Source organism: Bos taurus, chromosome 15 (genome assembly GCF_002263795.3).
Source record: "Bos taurus isolate L1 Dominette 01449 registration number 42190680 breed Hereford chromosome 15, ARS-UCD2.0, whole genome shotgun sequence".
NCBI lineage: Eukaryota > Metazoa > Chordata > Mammalia > Artiodactyla > Bovidae > Bos > Bos taurus.
Genome location: NC_037342.1, coordinates 53,482,147 through 53,502,144, shown reverse-complemented (window position 1 = coordinate 53,502,144; position 19,998 = coordinate 53,482,147). Strand labels below are relative to the sequence as shown.

The 19,998-nt window shown below is 41.4% G+C and overlaps 1 protein-coding gene across 8 annotated transcripts in view; it reads left to right on the top strand.

The window, feature by feature from the left end:
• Nucleotides 1-19,998, top strand: part of C2CD3 (C2 domain containing 3 centriole elongation regulator) — a 125,775-nt gene that overhangs the window by 77,973 nt on the left and 27,804 nt on the right. For all 8 annotated transcript variants that reach the window (XM_059874992.1, NM_001078130.3, XM_059874997.1 and 5 more), the window contains 5 exons: nt 10,339-10,477; nt 11,938-12,002; nt 15,685-15,890; nt 16,872-17,005; nt 19,705-19,866. In XM_059874992.1, the coding sequence (XP_059730975.1) occupies nt 10,339-10,477; nt 11,938-12,002; nt 15,685-15,890; nt 16,872-17,005; nt 19,705-19,866 (706 nt within the window). The remainder of the gene's footprint in view (nt 1-10,338; nt 10,478-11,937; nt 12,003-15,684; nt 15,891-16,871; nt 17,006-19,704; nt 19,867-19,998) is intronic.

Sequence of the window (19,998 nt, the reverse complement as noted above, 5' to 3'; positions counted from 1 at the left end):
GTCAGGGTAGGTGATCTTGGATAGGAAAATAATTACATCTTTATTTTTATTAACCTCTAACTAAAATTGAGGTTTTCCAGGTAGCCCAGCAGTAAAGAATCTGCCTGCCAAGCAGGAGACATGGGTTTAATTCCTGGATCAGGAAGATCCCCTGGAGAAGGAAATAGAAACCCACTCCAGTATTCTTGCCTGGGAAATCCCATGGACAGAGGAGTCTGGCGGGCCACAGTCCATGGGGTCGCAAAGAGTTGGACATGACTCAGAGACTAAACAGGAGCACAGCAGCAACTAAAATTGAACGTTTCTTCCAATTGTGAGTGTAGGCAATAGAGCCTAGTAGGAGAAGGCGATGGTACCCCACTCCAGTACTCTTGCAAGGAAAATCCCATGGACGGAGGAGCCTGGTAGGCTGGAGTCCATGGGGCCGCAAAGAATCGGACATGACTGAGCGACTTCACTTTCACTTTTCACTTTCATGCATTGGAGAAAGAAATGGCAACCCACTCCAGTGTTTTTGCCTGGAGAATCCCAGGGATGGGAGCCTGGTGACTGCCATCTATGGGGTCACACAGAGTTGGACACGACTGAAGTGACTTAGCAGCAGCAGCATGATGCTGTCAACTATAGAAATCACAGGTATTTTCATATCCCATTTTAGTTACTGCAGATATCTTGCATGTCATTTATTCCTGTCATTACTTCAAAATTTCAGTAGTTATTAAACCAAAGTAATTATTAAACCTAAAACTTAATCTTGTTGTATATTAATAAAACACATGTATTTGCTGTGTCACAGTTTTTTAATGTTTTGATAACTTTGATTTCTTTGTAATCTTATGTATTTTACATTATTCATAAAAAAAAAAATACTACTAGAAGAGGCCCATAGACATCCCCAGATGGCCAAAGTAATCCATGGCACAAAGAACCCCTGCCCTACATTTTTTTCGCCCTCGCCCTACTTTTATTCAGCCTTGTAATCGCTCCTAAAATTTTCCCTTTTGCCATCACCCTACTCTTTTGCCTGCTTAATTCCAATTCATCTCTCAAGACTCAGCACAAACATCACCATTTACCAGAGTTTCCTATTTGCTCTCTTACCACCTATTTACCACCTATTTGCTCTCTTAGCACTTTTGCCCTTTTTATCATAGCATATATTGCATATATTAATGTTAACATTATTTGCATGATTTTCTTTTCTGCTAGGTAGGAGCTGTTTAAGAGCAGAGACCTTATCTCATTCATTTATTCATTCCTTCAGTGTTGGGGGCCAGAGTGAGGTACTCCGCCCATGGCAAAGGTCATGAGGAAGGAGGCTCGACACACGCAAAGGTGGGATCAAGCCTCAGGAGTCCCCCTGGAAATCCTCGAGCATCTACCCCCATAACCAGAGCCTGCCTACTTTACTACTTTGTGCTCACCTACACCTCTGACTTTACGGGGGGCTGTTCCCCACCACCTCTTTCGGAGAAGGAGTTAACTTAGAGCTCCAGTTAATAATAATTTCTGGGCGTGATAAGAGTGTTTTAACCTACAAACTCCTCTGAAGGTTCTCTAGCCTGCCTGACAGGCTTGTCCGGCCACATGTGATTGCTCACAGCCTCCCAACCGTGAGAGGCACGAGATGCTTTAAACCTTCTAAAAACAGGTTCCTTAGAAAAGTTAGAAAACTATTAGTATAAGTATAATGGGCTGATTAGAAATTGTATTGGTGAAGGGTTTTTCATTTGTTGAGCCAATGTTTGTTGCTAAGTCTCCACATCCCCTGCCCTTACACACATTAATGAATATATAGAAGAAATAAGTATTAACCTTTGATATTAATCACGTTAGACCTTAGGCTAAGTAAATTCTTTCCTTAACTAAAACCCACTACACCCTCACCCTATAGGAATGTAACTTTATTTGGGTGGTGTCTGTTTTAAGAATAATCACCCCTGGAGAAATAAGTGTCCTGGTTGACTGACCGTTGTCACAAGGAGAGGGTCATAAATTGTCAGCAGGCCCCCCTGGCCAGAAGATGATGTAACACCCCTAAGACCTCTGTATACATTTGTATGAAGCACCTGACTTTGATAAAAGTCAGGTCTGCTGACCCCGCGTGACTCTTGCATAACATCTCAGTGTATAAAAGTAGACCATGGAAAATAAAGAATTGGGATCAGTTTCTCGAAATACTGGTCTCCCCATGTCGCTCTCTCTCCCACTCTGGCTGAGTCTCCATCTGGAGCGCGGAACACACCATGCTTACTAATTATGCCTGGGCTTCTAAGATCCGACCGGGGAGGCCTCAGTGTCTCCTCTCCTTCGGGAGAACGGAAGGACGCCTGTGGCCTACGTAAGTGGTGCAAACTTCTTGTCTTGAAGTTTTATTGGTCTCCCGCGTAAACCAAGCCACTCAGCCTCTTTTCTCCACTGAATTTTCCTACTGAGCTATCCTTATTCTATTACTCTTTATATCTTTAATTAATATCTAATTGAAGCTATTATATCCTGATCCTCGCCTATGCTGTCTCTCCTTCGAATACCCTGGATCAGCCGGGGCTGGTTCCGGGCGCTTCAGCAACAAAACATATCCTATTTGCTGTGTGAGCACTGTCCATGGTGCTGGGGATAAAGCAGTGAACAAAATGACAATAATAGTGGCCTTATGAAGCTTGGAGAAGGCAATGGCACCCCACTCCAGTACTCTTGCCTGGAAAATCCCATGGACGGAGGAGCCTGGAAGGCTGCAGTCCATGGGGTCGCTGAGGGTCGGACACCACTGAGAGACTTCACTTTCACTTTTCACTTTCCTGCATTGGAGAAGGAAATGGCAACCCACTCCAGTGTTCTTGCCTGGAGAATTCCCAGGGACGGGAGAGCCTGGTGGGCTGCTATCTATGGGGTCGCACAGAGTCGGACACGACTGAAGTGACTTAGCATATGAAGCTTACATTCTAGTAGGATTATATTCAGCCCTGTATTTCCAGGCAATAAGTTGTGTATGTTTATGACTTTGAGCAGTTATTGTCTCTCTTTGTCTTGAATTTCTCATCTGTAAATGGCTGTGATTATCAGTTCTGAGAAATGTGATTATTCTGAGAGCTAAAAATCCATAGCTTTGTGAGTCCAGAAGATTTCAATGTATGTCTTTTGATTTGGCCTTCCTGCTTGGCTCCTACAGATTCTGTGTTGCCTCTCAGTTTTTGCTGTGTATCCTTATTACTTTGGAACAGAAACAGAATTCATGCTCACAGTAGCTGTTATCTGTCTTTTATTTCTATTTCTCCATATACATACTACCAACAGATGTTACTTCCAGAATTATAAGCTTCTACAAAGACCCTGAGGTTCTCAACCTTCTCATCACCTTTGTGTGTCAGAGACCTTGAAGCGTTCTGTCTCAGGACAGAGTCTTCTCCACATACAATCTTGCTGTGCTGTATTAGAGATACTGAGGTCCCGTATGAGTCACAAAATTAGGAAACAGTTTACGCTTTTTGTCTGCCCTACCAATGCAGCCCATCTGTGACAAGTCTGATAAGGAATGAATTTAAGGACAGCACAAAAAAGCTTTGATTTTTGCAAAAATTGTTTTGGGTTTTTGTTTTTGCATTGAAAATAAAATTTAATGTGCAAAAACATTGTTATGTTCCGTTTTAGGGGTTGCCTCCATGTTGCAAAAAGCAAAATATGCTTGTAACTTCTCAGTTAGACAGCAAATTGCATTTTGAAATATGGCTTGACAATTAGCAGTAATTTATTGAACATCTCTTTGTACCAAATTCTACTCTTACTTTTGTACATTAATTATCTCACTTAATCCTTACCACTATCCAGTATTCTTGGGCTTCCCTTGTGGCTCAACTGGTAAAGAATATGCCTGCAATGCAGGAGACCAGGGTTCGATCCCTGGGTTGGGAAGATCCTCTGACTTCCCTGGTGGCTCAGATGGTAAAGCGTCTGCCTACAATGCAGGAGACCCGGGTTTGATCCCTGGGTTGGGAAGATCCTCTGGAGAAGGAAATGGCAACCCACTCCAGTACTCCTGCCTGGAAAATCCCATGGATGGAGGAGCGTGGTAGGCTACAGTCCATGGGGTCCCAAAGAGTCAGACACGACTGAGTGACTTCACTTTCACCCACTCCAGTAGTCTGGCCTAGAGAATTCCATGGACTATATATAGTCCATGGGGTCACAAAGTTGGACAAGACTGAGTGACTTTCACTTTAATCCTTAGCACAAAGGATTATTTTATGAGCAGATTACAGTACATAACCATTTCATAAATGAGGAAACTGAAGCTCACAAAACAAATGACTTGAGTTACACAGTTGATAAGCTCTATAGAGCTGGAATTTTAATCCTAAAGCCTGACCTAAAGGAATTTCACCTAAAGCCTGTGCTCTTTGGTCTAGTACACAGTCTTTACCTTGCCTCTCCGGATGTATTTATCAGTTTATCTGTGTTTATCATTTAGTCCTGCTTACGCTGTGTATTGCCAGGGTAATTATGTACTGTATGTCCAGTCCTGTGCTTATGTTGCAAGAATGGTAGTTCAGTTCAGCAAGTAGTAAATGTTAGGCCAGTGCCAGGTACAGAAAGTCCAGAGCAAATGGCACACAGTTTCTGTCCCCTAGGAGATGATCACCCAGATAAGGGGATATGATGAACTGACGTGATTTTAGAGGGGCCGTGGACACAGTGGTGGCACCATAGTGACTTTCTTTCCCTTCTAGTCATAATAAATAGCAAGCCAGTCCCTGGCTCATGCACCTTTCTTAGCCTAGATTCCTTTCTCCCTTCCCCAGTTACCAGTTACCAAATTCTCCCCAGCAACCTGCTCTTTCTCTCTGTCACCTTGTTCCAGCCATGCTGGCCTCTTTGCTTTTTTCTTGAATGTATAGGCAGACTCCTGCTTTGAGGCTTTTGAATCTGATGTTCACTGTGTGCCTGGAACATTCTTCACTTTTGGCCTGGCTTTACTGAAATCACTGACTCAGCTAGACCTTCCTTGGTCACCCATCTAAACTTACAGCCTCCCCCAACAATACCTATCCCTTTTTCCTGCTTTATTTTTGTCTATGGCCTTTAAATAGTGTATTTTGTTTATCTTCCGTCTTTCTAGAAAGACAGCAGTTCTAGAGAGACAGCAGTTTTTTGATTTATTGACTGCTAAATCCCCAACACCTCGAACTATGTCTAACATATAATACAAGCAGTAAATATTAAATGAGGAAGCAGAGACCTTGTTCAAATGCCCTTTCTCTCCTTTTAATATGTTCTGTGATTTTCTACTTTGCTTCTCCTGCAGGAAAGTCGCTTATGTGGAATTTTAACAGAGGATAGTAAGGATTAGATTCATTCAACATATAGATAGTAAGTTACTGCTGTATCCAGTACAGGGTATAAGATCATGTACTCTTACCCAGAAAGTTTTATATCACCTTTTCTCTATTCTCACTGATTCCTTGCATGTTCAGGCTTCAGGAATTTAGATTAATGGGATTGCCCTCTCAACAATTGCTGTGAACAGTATTCTCCTTCAGTATCTTCTTCATTCTACTACTGAGATTATATTATGTCTGGTCAACAAATGTGACCTCATCTCTCCACTTAAAATACTTTGTTGACTTCATGTCACTGCAGTCAAGTGGCCTAGCACACAGAGTACTGCCGTGTGGCCTAATCAGTCTTTCCAGCCTCATCTCTCACTCTTTCCTATATTAGGCAATTTGCTTTTTGCCAGTGCCCCATCCTCTATCATGTTACCCTTGATCATGGTCTTTCCTCTACCTGGTATGGCTTCCCTCTTATTCAGTGAACTTGCTCCTCGTCCTTCAAGAGTAAACTAGATGATACTAACACTTTGCAGCCTACTGACCACCTCTATTAGTAGAATACTTTCCTCTCTGTTCCCAAAACTTGCTTATTCCACCACCATCCCTACACAGGTTTCCTCCTTCGTATCACTTATTATTCTGTACTGAAAATGTTTCTTAATGTGTCTCTCCTTAGGCTGTCTGTTCCCTGGGGACAGGGACTGTGTGTTTATTTCTGTATCTCAATACCTGTGTCTTCATGATGCAGCTAAGCAGGCATAATGTCCTTTTGTTTGTGAATACGATACTCACTGCCTCTTGTATTTCTGGCATGAGTTACAAATCTGTAAATCACTTGTTCTTTTGCCTCTTTCTGTTTAGCCAGGGCAGATTAAGCATCTCTTGTCTCCCAAGTTCTACTCTCACAGTGATAAGCCCATATAGTCCCTCCCCCGCAAATATTGATGGTTCACTCAGACTCTGTGCTGGGCCCTTAGTGTACAGACCTGCACATCATCTCTCTGAAATGTACTTCCAAATGATGATATAATAGAAAGACTTCTGGAATGGGATTCAGAAGACTGGCTTCTGGCCCTAGCTAAGCCATTAACTTATATAGTGACTTTGGGCAACCCATTTCTCTTTTCCTCGACTGTGAAATGTAATAGTCTTATAAGATCATCTCTAAGCATATGGAGCTGAGGCCAGCATATCCCACGCTGTGAGTCAGCTATAAATTGCCAAGTTCTTATGAAAATTCTGGGTAGATGCTTCCTTAATATCCAAATTGACCGTCCTGCCTTCAGCAGTGTTCTCAATGTGTCCATCCCTCTCATGCCTTAGAAGCATCTTCATTGATGAAGGGAACAAATGACTCTTTAGTGCAAAGCTGAATGCAGAGGCTCATAAACAGCCCTGAATTATGCCTTACACCTGAGACAGTGTAGTCCCCACTGTGGTCCTGGTTCTGAAATACAAGAGTTTCTTGGATACTTTTGTTGAAAAAACTCTGAGGAACCTTCAAGAATCAGCTTCAGTACTCATAAGATAGACATGACGAGTATCTCTCGCCCTGTCTTACAGATGAAGCCATCAAGGAACAGAGAGGTAAAGTGATTTGAGGTCATCTAAATTATACCCAGTGAAAACCCAAACCATCCTCAGTATCACCAGCCTTTAGAGGTTCTCTTTCAACTACCCAGGCAGGGTTAGAGGTCCTTCTGCGTTCCCACAGCCCCCTGTGCTTTTGGTATAGTCTTTATCGTATTATATTATAATTATCTGTTTTTGTCTGCCTCCAGATCAAGAATCAGATCTGACTCATCTGTGCATGTAAGCCACAGAGCAGGTGTCAGTTAATGATAGCTTAACAAAACTGAGCTAAGTTTTTATTAATGTACAAATCTGGGCATTGCTTGAGGGAAAGTTTCCATCTATTTACTCCAGGCCAGAGGGAGAGCTTTTCTTTTAACCAGGTAGAATTAATTAGAACTATTGCAATGGAATATCCCTGGAATATGAGTTAGGAAACCTTCCAGTTGACCAGATGTGTGACGAGCAAGCCACTTTACCTCTCTGTTCCTTGGTTGCCTTGTTTGTAAACTACAGATAGAGATAAATCACTATCTTATGTGATTTTCAGGGATGTTATCAGCACAAATTTAGTGTTGATAAGAAAACTTATCAACACTAAAATAAGGAGTTATGGGACTTCCCTAGTGGTTAAGATTCTGAGCTGCCAATGCAGGAGGCACTGGTATGATCCCTAATCAGGGAACTAGATCCTATATGCTGTGTGGTACAGCCAAGAGATTTTAAAAATTAAAAAATAAGGAGTTATTATTTTAATCTCATTGGAGAAATTATACCATTTTTGATGCATAAAACTACTACTTTCCACACTTAGGTGAAACACAGAAAATTCAGTGAAAACTTTTAAATGGTAAAGGTGGCTCATCTCAAGTCCTCTTAACGGCTCTCAGTGTGTGTCCCAATTCAGTAGGAGGTATAGCGGTTTTCATCTCGGCTGCCTCCAAAAGTATTTCAGAACTTGACCTTTTTCAGGAAGGTAAACAGGCCCAGCCAGATTTCCAACTGCAAGGGGAGAGCCAGGGAAACCTGATAGACTTGCTCTCCCAAACTGATTTCTTTATCACCTGCCTGTTTGGCTGAAAGGAGTGTTTCTGTTCAAGACTGAATAAGGAACAATTTTTTCCAAAGTAGAAATAGTACTTCTGTTTCACGGCCTCTAGCAAATCGCAGCCTCAAAAATAGTGAACCTAAAAAGAGAGGGTTGAGGTATGAGAGAGAGATCTGGGCAGTATTGGTAGGTGTCTAGCATCATAGAATTTATCGTAGGTAATTACCGAAGTAATTTGACGGTTTATGTTTCTGATAAAGAAACTTGATGCCCAGAGGGTCAGAGTGAAGCACCCAATATATCACGCTAAATCAGTGCAGAGTACACCAGAACCCAGGAGTCCTGTCTCCCAGAAGCCCAGGTGGTCCTCTCTGCTGACCTCTCAGTACTGGCCTAAGCAGATGCTGCTGTCCTCTGCAGGTGCCCCCTGCACGCATACGAGCCAGCATCTCTCTCTCCTCCTCTCTGTGTCTCCCATTTTTCTTAGTAGCTCTCTCTTCTTCAGCCCTGGCAACCTTCTCAAACCAAGGGCAACAGGGAGTCTGCAAACCATAAGAGCTGTGGGCCTGCTCTGTGCATTTAAGAGACTCTTAGTTTAGTGAGGGAAACATAGACACAGATTATTATAGAATCTCCCTTGCTGTGAGGATTTATGACATTTTATTGGAAGAAATCAGTTGAGAAACTTGAGACCTACTAAAAAAATGGGAGACAGAGAGAGGGGGGTGAGACTGAGAAAGAGAGAAATGGAAGCTACGTCAGGGAGAGTCTAGCTGCCAGAAACAACTTGCTCCAGCTGTTTTAAACAGAGAGAAGTTTAATGTAGAATGTTAAGGTATTCAAGTTACTGGAAGGGCTCAGGGAGTTGGCTCTAGGCTAAGCTTTTAGGAAAGAACCAGTGGATCTTTTAAGTTAGAAATAATAGTGCCAACAGTGCAGTCCAGGGATCAGGAAATATCTCTATTACCATTGGGCCTCTGGGGACCCAGTGACACAACCCCAGAGCAGGAGACTCAGTGTCATCCATGCTAGTAGCAGATGGAAAAGGAACATGGCCTCTGCCTCCCGTCTGCCTTCCAAATCTGTTGTAATGGCGTCTAATACATAGAGACCAGTATGTATCCATCCATTCTCTAGCACAGCAGAGTCGTGATCCTTTCAATCTCTACAGTAAAGGAATACAAAACAGTAAAAGTAAGTGAGGGTGGATGCTGAGCAAGTCAGTCCATGTAATACTGTAAAGTTTCATGAAAATAAAAAAACTTTTAAGACAATAGCTCAGTAGATAAAGGTAGTATTAGTGTTATTCTGTACATTTCACATTAGTAATGATGAGTGCTGTTTTATTGATTTCTGTTAGCTATTCTTTGATTACTGCCATTTTATTAGAATCATTTTTTTCCCTGCTCTTTCAAGAATATGCTTGTTAACTGGTTTTACCAGGTTGTAGCCAGTCTGTCTATACCCTAGTTTTTTTCATCTATATAATGAGAATAATAATATCTTCCTCATAGGTTTTTTGAAAGGATTAAGTGAGTTAATACATATATAGTTCTTAGAAGAATGCTGGCACACAGCAAGAGATATATGTTATCTACTACTATTATTTTTAAGGTTATATACTATGTGACTCCATCTGTGTGATAATTTTTTTTATAATTTTATTTTTATTTATTTTTGGCTGAGCTTCGTTGCTTCATGGGCTTTTCTGTAGCTGCGGTGAGCAAGGCCTCCTCTAGCTGCAGCGCGCAGGCTTCTCGTTGCGGTGGCTTCTCTTGTTGCAGAGCACAGGCTTTAGAGCCCACAGACGTCAGTAGCTGCAGCTCGTGGGCTCAGTAGTTGTGGCACATGGGCTTAGTTGCTCCACAGCATGAGGGATCTTTCCAGACCAGGGATCGAACCCACGTCTCCTTCATTGGCAGGCAGATTCTTCACCACTGAGCCACCAGGGAAGCCCCGTTATTTATTTTTAATCCTTACAACATCTGAGGAGATGTAAGTATCATACACGTCGTTTGAAGAGGGGGTGGCCAAAATAGGCCGTGCCCAAGGTCACACATTGCCGAAGTCACACAGAATGTGTGTGGCAGAGCTGTCATTGATCATCGGACTTTTAAGTCCAGGTTCTTTGTAGTTCTGTCTTTTTCCTCTTAATCCAGTGTTTTCCATCATCCCACAGAGTACAAGGAGATGGGAGAAGTTGTTTCTTGCTGGATGGTATTTATGAACTGAGCCTTGAAAGAACAGTTTCAATAGCAGAAACATTTCAGACACAGGGACCCAAAGGTAGAACATAGTAATGGTTCTTCTTGTGCCTGTATAATGAGAGGCTTCCAGCACATTCTTTTTTGGTTGCCTAAAGTTTAGTCACTTCACTGTTTCCTATTTCAGGGAGCCCCTTGACACAGCGGAAAGTATCAATACCCAGCTGTTGTGTATCCTTTGTAACAGCTGATGAGCCATCTCCTATCTACACCCAAGTGGTTGAAAACACAGATTCCCCCATCTGGAATTTTCAACAGCAGTCAAGGTTTGTATTTTATGATGTACCATCAGCTTTCCAGAATCTGCTTTCTATTCCAAGAGACAGACTCAGAGTGAGGAATATAACAGACACTACCATACTGAGCAGACTTGGAGAACGCTTTCCTTGTCAAACGATTATTTAATCCTAATGCTTATGAATTCACAGCTAGTGGTGGTTTAAAGGTTTTGCCGTGGTGTTTTTTAACTCTACTCAGTACAACTCAAAAGTTATTCAATGGAGTCCTCTTATTTGCTCTGCTGTGTTCTTGGGCAGTGGGAATTAAAGACAGTGGATTAAGACAATCCCTGTAAATACCTCAGCTAAGTGTGAAAGAATGTATACAAGTTATCTAAGTGAAGAAGGTGGAGATCTCCAAAGGCTGTGGATTATGCATCTTTGGAAAAGATTTCTGGTGCAGTAGGAAGAGCCTGGGCTTTGAAACTAGAGAGACTTGGCCTCCAACCCCATCTCTGTCATTCACTAACTGTGTGAACAAGTTACATAACATTTCTGTGCCTCAGATTCATCATGTATAAAGTTGAGGTAATTTTTACAGAGTTATTGTGAGGTCCAAATTACATGAAATTTAGGAGTATTATCTCATGGTACATGGTAGGTACATAACAAATGTCAGATCTGATTTGAAAGCTCAGAAACAGAGGACTTGGAGCCGTCCTGTCACCCATGTGGCCCGCAGCTCAGAGGTGGGCGCTGGCACAGAGGCCTGCTGCTCAGGGCTCTCCTCCCTTTTCTGCTGTTACTGTTTCATCATTATTAAAAGTGTGAGTTCTGTGACTAATTATTGTTAATATTATCTTTACACCACATCACCTTTTGTAAAATTTAATTCTTGTCCACCAACACTAGCCACACACATGGTATCTGATCTGCTATTTTCTCACAATGTTTATGTACCTAGCTGAGTCTCAGCAGTTGCTCACATGTTCAGTGTTTTTGAAATTTGAGAGGTTGACCTGAGTCAGGAGCTCTAACTGCAGTGACAGTTCAGTACTGTCTGTGGTGAGCTACTGGAAATTACAGAAATTGTGGCCATAATGGCCAGTACTTTATCTAAAATATCAAATCTGCCTCCAAATGTAGGCAATCAGAAGGCTAAGCCCAGCGTAGGTGCTCAATGAACATTCTTTTCCTCTCTTCTCACCGCCTCCACCTACCACCACGAGACATGAGAAGAATCCTTACCTGTTCCAATAAAATGGGGGCCACTGGTGTCGGGAAAGAATACCACATCCGGGTGGCGTGTTTTCAGTTCTTGACAAGTTACTAGTTACATCACCTCTCTGAACTTCCATCCCCTGCTTTTAGAGGATAAAAGTATATCCTAGAAGATGGTCCTGAGCATGAAAGGAAAATGATTTGCAAACTTTAAGATACCCTTCAAGTCTGGATTTCACTAGCGAAGCTTCCTACACGTAATTTATGGTGCTTGTTTTACTTACTAGGCTTTCGAAAGAGCTTCTTTTGGACCCACAACAAACTCTGGTCTTCAAAGTTTGGCATAAAGGAGGTATGAACTGTTTCTTTGGTTGTAAAATAAGTCCACATCTTATTAATTTGCCAGTCTTTTTCTTTTTTTAACCAAGTAAAAGCGTGACACCGATGGTGCTGGGAACACATATGTGTGTTAGAGGTGATCCCATAGAATGGCATGTCATTCTCCGGTGGAGTTTAAATCCTTAGAGACCATATCATTTTGTTTGACTGCTTGCTTTGTTTTTATTAGTGAATGGCAGTATGCTTTTAATATCTCTAATCTTGTAAGGTAAAAATACAACTAGTTAGATTATATATATATAAAGACTGAGGCCCAAGAAAGTTTAGTGGCTTGACTAAGGTCATATATCTATTAATTGATGGAGCTAGGATTCAAACGCACTTTTTTTTTCTTTTTTTTTTTTGCCACACACAAGGTTTGCAGAATCTTAGTTCCCTGATCAGGGATTAACCCAGGTCCCGGCAGGGAAAGTGCCAAGTCCTAACCACTGGACAAATAGGGCATTCTCCTCAAACCCAGTTCTGACTGGCTGTTTAGCCTTTACCATTTGTACTTCCCCAGACTAGTAAGATTGAATAATTCAGAAAAATAAGGTGATTAGGACATTCAACTATCTCACAGCTCTTAGAAAATTTTGTCTCACTAAATCCCTCGTTACAAACCTAGCTCCCTTAAGATTCCTGCTGGATCTTGGTTTCCAGACCTTCAATGATTTTGAGTTATCTATAGCATCATAGTGTTTGCTTGCCCATAATGGGTAACCCTAAAACCTAATAAAGACCTGAGGGCAGTCAGGGGGTGAAGGAGATGGACTCACCAGGCTCCCTTCTTGTGCTCCTCTTTGGGAGTGATGCCTCGGATCTGGTTTTGATCATTGGTCCCATGCTGCTGCCGAGGATTCCCAACCCTGCCCAGCCTCATTAGTGGGTCAGGAACTGACCACAGTTTTGTTTTCTCTGAATCATTACAAGGAATTCCTGCTATATTCAGCTCAGCACAGCACTCCTGTCTAGTTTTCTATTCCTGTCTTGTCTCTAAAGTATTCCACAGATTGTCAAGCAGACCAGACTTTGCCTCAATTCAAGTTACTTCAGCAGGAAAAAAGAATAAACTTCAGTCCTATGCAGATCTGTATTCAAATCTTGGCTCTGCTATTTACAGACTGTGTGACCTGAGAAAATTGTTCTACCTATTTGATTCTTTGTTTCCTTATTTATAAAATTAGGATTAATAGAACCCTCAACGCAGGGTTTTTGATGAGGAAGGAAATAGCAACCCACTCCAGTATTACTGCCTGAAAACCCGATGAACAGAGGAGCTTGGCAGGCTACAGTCCTTGGGGTTGCAAAGAGTTGGACACGATTTAGCAACTGAACAATAACAACAACAGTTTTTGTAAGGGTTAAAGATAATTATATAAAGTATTTGGGGCAAATTGGCATGTAGTAAATGGAGCTATTTTTATTATTATGCCTACTATGTGTAAGTACAGTGCTAGGGCTGTTAGGTATGGAGATGAAGAAAATACATTCCCTACCTTTCAGGACCTCTAGACAATCGTGTAGAACCCCGGTGTAAAGGGGGACAGAGCTCATCCAGCTCTGTCTTTCAGTGTATATAGACTTACTTAACTCCATCCTTTTTAACTCCATCCTTTCCACACAGATTGAAGGAACCTATTGTAAAAGGTACTCAGACCAGACCAAGCTATGTTCAATAAATATTTGAGTTCCTACTCTGTGCCAGGAACTGTGCAAAGTGATGGGGATACAAAGGTAAAACAAGACACATAGGGTGCTCTGGTAGCAGACATCTAACCCAGACTTAGGATGTTAGAGAAGGCTTTGAGGGGCATACCTCTGAGGGGAAATGAAGGGACTTGACATTGGATGGTCAGAAGGGATAGCAAATACAAAAGCCTAGAGTAAAGAAAGAGTACAAGGGAAGTTCAGGATCACTGGAACATAAAAGTGCAAAGGGAGAATGGGGGATTGACTGCTAAATCTGATATTAAATTTAACTTACAGGGGACTTCCCTGGCGATCCAGTGTTTAAGACTGCACTTATACTGCAGAGGGTGTGGGTTTGACCTGGGATAACTGTATGCTTCATGGCGCAGCCAAAGAAAAATTTTTTAAATAATAAATTTAAGTTGCAGCTTGTGGGGTTTCAGTTCACTGACCAGGGATTGAACCTGGGCCACAGCAGTGAAAGCCCAAAATCCTAGTCTTTAAGCAACCAGGGAACTCCTGATTTTTTTTTCTTGATGATCAATTTAGCCAGATTTCTCCTCCACTATGTTTAGGATGAAGTGCTTTCATGTTAGACAGAACCTTCAAGTGGGGTTGCCTAAAGTTATTATATAACAAGAACAGGTTACATCTTTGATAACCAAAGAGAGCAAGATTAGCTTTCTTTGAAAAGCAAGAATATCTTTGGAGAACAAATCAATGGCTTCCCATCATTCTTCACACCCAGTGGGTAAGAATTACATGACCCCTCCTCTGGGGAACACTACTTCAAGTATTCCTGTAATCTAAGACTGTCCAAGTTAAAGAGAATCTTAAATCTGGTTCAGCACTTCTCTTATATATGAAACTTGAGGCCCAGGAAATTAGAATAATGTGTTTTCAAGTCAAAGCCACATTTAGATTTGCGGTTGTAGTACCCTGCTTCTTAGCCTCACTCTACAGTGGCCGGTTCACACATGCTCTCAGTGGGTGTCTTATCAAGTTCCTGTAGGGTAGAAAGATATGCCAGGTATGGAAAGTTTAGGGAACATAAAGTGAGTTATACTTGGTCTCAGCTTTTAGGTAGGTCCCAGTCTAGAGAAGAGAAAACTGTAAACAAATGTTAGACAGTGTGTGATGAGTCCAGTGTCAAAGGAATCGGGAAACTCATGACCACTCTTCTTGAAAATTTGCATTCCTTGATTTATTCAGCATCTTGAAGACTGAGAATTGTGTCCGTGTTTGGTAGAATCAGTCCTTGTTTCAGTGTAGGGAGTGGAGCCTATACAAAACAAGAGCATGTAAAGGGACAGGGGTCTGTTTGTCCTCAGCTACTTTCATGTCAGAAGTGAGAAGCAGTAAATCTGAAAATAAAGGTCATTGCATGGTAGCTCGTCCAACCAAGAAGGGGTCTCCTCTGTCATTAAGAGCAGCCTGAGCCCAAACTCATTTTGTACCCTGTACTGGTTTTTTAGGGGGTTGTTTGTCGTGTGTGTGTGTATGTGTGTGTGTGTTCTTAATTAAATATAATACATGTGTATGTTATAGAAAATTTGAAAAATACAGACAACTATAATTAAGAACATGCAAATCATTCATAATTCCAAGAGTGTTGGTCTTTCAAGTGATTTTTTTCAAGACCCACTTCCCTAAGGAAAATCAGTGAGACCTGATGCCCTAGGGAGAAGAACAAGTGTCTCTTATGTTTAAGGGATGTTTTCCAGTTGCCTATATCAAGAGGACAGAGCTCAACCCAGCCAGCTTTTCCCTACCATACAAAACAATATACAGTAGTTCGAAAACAGGCTATGGTTGCCAGTCTCTTACCCTCGTTATCTGTATTCTCTGTTGATTGTGGAATCACTGCCCCCTCCCACCCCCTAAATCACCTCTGTGTGCCACCTCAAAGCCCAGTGGCAGGACGTGCCTGGCCACACTGCCCAGCTCTTCTTTCTCCCCCACAGATGAGGAGAGGGTGATTGGCTTTGCCTCTGTGGACCTGTCCCCGCTTCTCTCTGGCTTCCAGTTTGTCTGTGGCTGGTACAACATCACAGACTTCAGTGGAGAGTGCCAAGGGCAGATAAAAGTTGCTATCTCCCCTTTGGAGAGTTTGGTTCATTTCAAAGAAGAAAGGCAAGCAAGACGTGAGGTGGAGAACCCAGGATCACTGGTATGTATCTTTATTCACATCCTTAACCAATAAGGTTCTACTGAGCAAAACCTACAAGAAGATAATTTACATGTGTTTGGTACTTTCCAGTGTACAGAATGCATTTCTGTTTTGTCATGACTTCATGACCTGTTGGGGTGAAAATGTTCTGAAATTACATGGTGGTGATGGATGCTATTGAAAAACCACTGAATTAAACACTTACTTTCAAAGGGTGAATTTTATAACACATGCATTAAATCTCAATTTTTTTAATAAAATAAGGTTAGATACAGTGGAATCTGAAACCATATTAGATAAACTTTTTAAAAATAAAAGTTACATTAACATCTTTGGTCTCTTAAAAAAAATTAAAAAGAGAAAATGGGAAGAAGGAAATTGATGATAGTAAGTATAAACAACTCTTTGAGGGAGTTTAACTGTAAAGGAAAAGAGAATTTTCCAGACTGTCCAAGATAGGGGAACTCTGTCAAGAGAAGACTGTGTCATGCATGCCTGATCCAGGGTTTGGCAGAGAGGGGTTCAGTAAATATCAGATGAGTTACTGAGTGAATAAATGCATGCATGAGAAAATGATAGTTTAAATGATCCCCTTTGTAGGAGGGCCTTTTCTTTACATCAACCCGAGTAATCATGAGATAAAAACTATCACAGCCAGAGTATCCTCACATGTAAAGAAAATGTAAGATGTCCAGCCAGGGGTTCACAAACTAGATGGAGGAAACAAGAGCATAAATAAAAATAAAGCAACTTTTAAGAAGCAGTCTGACATTGTAGTTTGTAAAATGGGGATCATAATAGTACCTCCCTTATAAGAATGTGATATTTAAATGAGAAAATACATATAAATTGCTTGGTACAGTGTTCAACAGAAAATAGTAAGTTATACATATATAATAAATTTTACAAATTTATTTATACTGCTTTGTTGCAAAAGGGTTTGTGACATCCAGTTTGCCGTTTTCCTCATTGCTTCCGCAGATCCCAGTCTACACTGCCTTCTCCTTCCCTGCCTCTGCTGTGTATGCTGCATTCCCTGGCTGTACTGTGGGACAGCCTCCAGAACTGCCCGCTCACCCCTCATCAAAGGAGGCTGATTTCTCCTCTCCTGGGACGTGAGTGATTTCTTGATGACAGGAAGAGATGGGGTCTGGAATGGAAGTGTGCAAACTAGCTTATCATTTCTCTTTCTTTTATTAGAGGAAGAAATGAGAAACAGGCAAAGACTAGTGACCTTCTTTCATAAGCCCAGGGAATCCCAAGATCATATGAAAACAAAATTTTTATAAAATTAGGTACTAGAAGTTTTACTGCTATCAAAAGGGTAACTTCAGTGCAAGGGACTCGTTTCTCCTCAGAGGCCTTGAACCTTCATGCCTAAAATCAGTCATCAGCTACATGAGAAACATATCATGACCTTCCCCCTCCCAAACCTACGTGCCAGGTTATTGTGTAAAAAGCACCCGGTGTTCTCATTTCACCAAACTAACTGGGTGTTCATGGATATTAGGGCTAGAGTGCATTTCATCCTGTCAAAGGATAGGATCTAAGATTTAAGATTGCTTCTTTCCACCCCACTCTCCTCAGGCCCTAGTACCATTTGGCATCCCTCTGCCTCCATCAGTCTTTACTGTGTCTCTCTCTCCACTTTAGGGAGAAGGCAAGGGATCATGTAGCAGCCACTCCTACAGTAGCAGTTACTGAAGAGACCATTTGTTCCAGGAAAGATGCTCTTATACTGCTTAGCCACGCCAAGGCCTGTCTCAGTGCTATGTAGCTTTTCCACCACATGAAGAGAGCCTCTGCATAAAAGGAGCCCGTGTGTCTGTGAAGCCCTAGTTTAGAAAATTTCTGTTACCTGTTTTATAGATGTTACGTTGACCATTGCTAGTCAATGAGACAGTCAAAGGACTCTCAAAATAATTATGCTGAGAGAGAAAAGCTAGACAAAGAGTACATTGCATGTGATTCCATTTGTATAAAATTCTAGAAAATGTATACCAATCTGTAGTGACAGAAGGCAAATCAGTCTTCGGCCATACCACCCTGAACGTGCCTGATCTGGTTTCTCATCTCAGAAACTAAGCTTGAATGGGAGAAAGCAAATCAGTGGTTGCCTAGAGACAAAGCAGGGTGAATGGAGTGGGCAAGAGGGAGGAATTATGAAAGGAGGAAACTTTTAGGAGTGAAGGATATTGATATGGTAATGGTTTCCTTAGAGGTACATTTGTGTCAAAACACATCATACTGTACTCTTTAAATATGTGGTTTATTGTATATCGGTTCTACCTTGGTAAAGCAGTGGTTCTCAGACATTTCCACTTCAGAATCCTTTTATACTCCTAAAAATTACTGGTGACCTCAGAGAGGTTTGTTTCTGTAGGTTTTAACTATCAGTTTTTACCGTATTATAAATTTAAACTGAGAAACTTTAATGTCTTACAGTTCTTTTAATTTTTATTGAAATATAATTGATTTACAGTATACAATTTTATTGAAATATAGTTGATTTACAATATCATGTCAGTTTCAGGTGTACGGCACAGTGATTCAGTTATTCCTTTGCAGATTCTTTTCTCTACAAGTTATCACAAAATGTTGAGTATAGCTCCCTGTGCTCTACAGTAGGTCCTCACTTTTTTTTATTTATTGGCTGTGATAAGTCTTCACTGCTGCACATGGACTTTCTGTAGTTCCCGTAAGTGGGGCCTAGTCCTTGTTGCAGTGTGTGGGCTTCTCACTGTGGCGGCTTCTCTTGTTGTGGAGCACAGGCTCTAAGTGCACTGCCTTCAGTAGTTCTGGTGCGTGGGCTTAGTTGCTCCTCAGCGTGTAGGATCTTCCTGGCTACTAGGGATGGAACTGGTGTCTTACATTGCTTGGTGGATTCTTAACCACTGGATCACCAGGGAGGCCCTATCTTTTTTTTTCTTTTTTAACGTTTTTATTTTTTTGGCCTCGCCATGTAGCACGTGGGATCTTAGTTTCCCAGTGAGGGATCAAACCCATTCCCCCTGCATTGGAAGTGCAGGGTCCTAACTGCTGGACCACCAGGGAATTCCCAGTTACCTATTTTATAATAGTAGTGTGTATATATATTAGTATGCTAGTTTTATATATATATATATTAGTTTTATATATATTAGTATGCTAATCCCAACCTTCTAATTTATCCTTCCACCACCACCCCAAATTGAGAAATTTTTAAAGCGTAATATATAAAATCAGTTGTGTTTCTATACATCAGCCATGAATGATCCAAAATCAAATTGAAAAAATGAGTAGATTTACAATACCATCAAAAAGAATGAAATACTTAAGAATAAATTTAACCAGAAAAGTGCAGAATGTATTCTCTGAAAACTATAAACCATTGTTGAAAAAAATTAAAATTCTAAATAAATGGAAAGATATCTGTGTTCATGGATTGGAAGACTTAATATTGTAAAAATGACAGTATTTCCCAAATTGATCTATAGATTCAACATACTCCTTATATCACAAGTCCCTGCTGGATTTTTTATGGAAATGGGCAAGCTAGTCCTCCATAAATATTGTGGTTACTGTTATTTCAGATCTGTGTTTTTAAAAAATCGAGGCTATAAGGTAGAGAATTTATCAAAGGAGAATGAATAAAACTGAAGGCAGAATTACTCAGGAGGTAATTGTAATCCAAGCACTTGAGCCAGTGAAGCCAGAACTATGGTGGTGGGGATGATCTGCAGTGCCATATCAGGAGGGTGAGTTGTTTGCTGTCACAAATTTATTGTTTTCTCATCGGTTGGGAATATATTTTGCCCCCACTTATTCTCAACAGAAGCGGTACCACAAGAAGCCAGGCATCACGCCATGAAGAGCATGTGCAGAACATCCGCCGATTCCATGAATCCCTGCAGCAGGCAGAGGCAATCTTGCCAAATGACGACAGACTGACCACATCGCCCTTGTCCTCGCGTACCTCCATTCTGACTTCTCTCAGGTGAGACTCTCCACTGAGAAAAGACACAGAGAACCATAGTGGAGCACAAGGTGGATGGGCAAAGGCAGCCTGCAGTATCTTTTCCATCAGCTGCCACTGCTCTGGGATGTTTTGCAGGGGCTTTTGTGTATG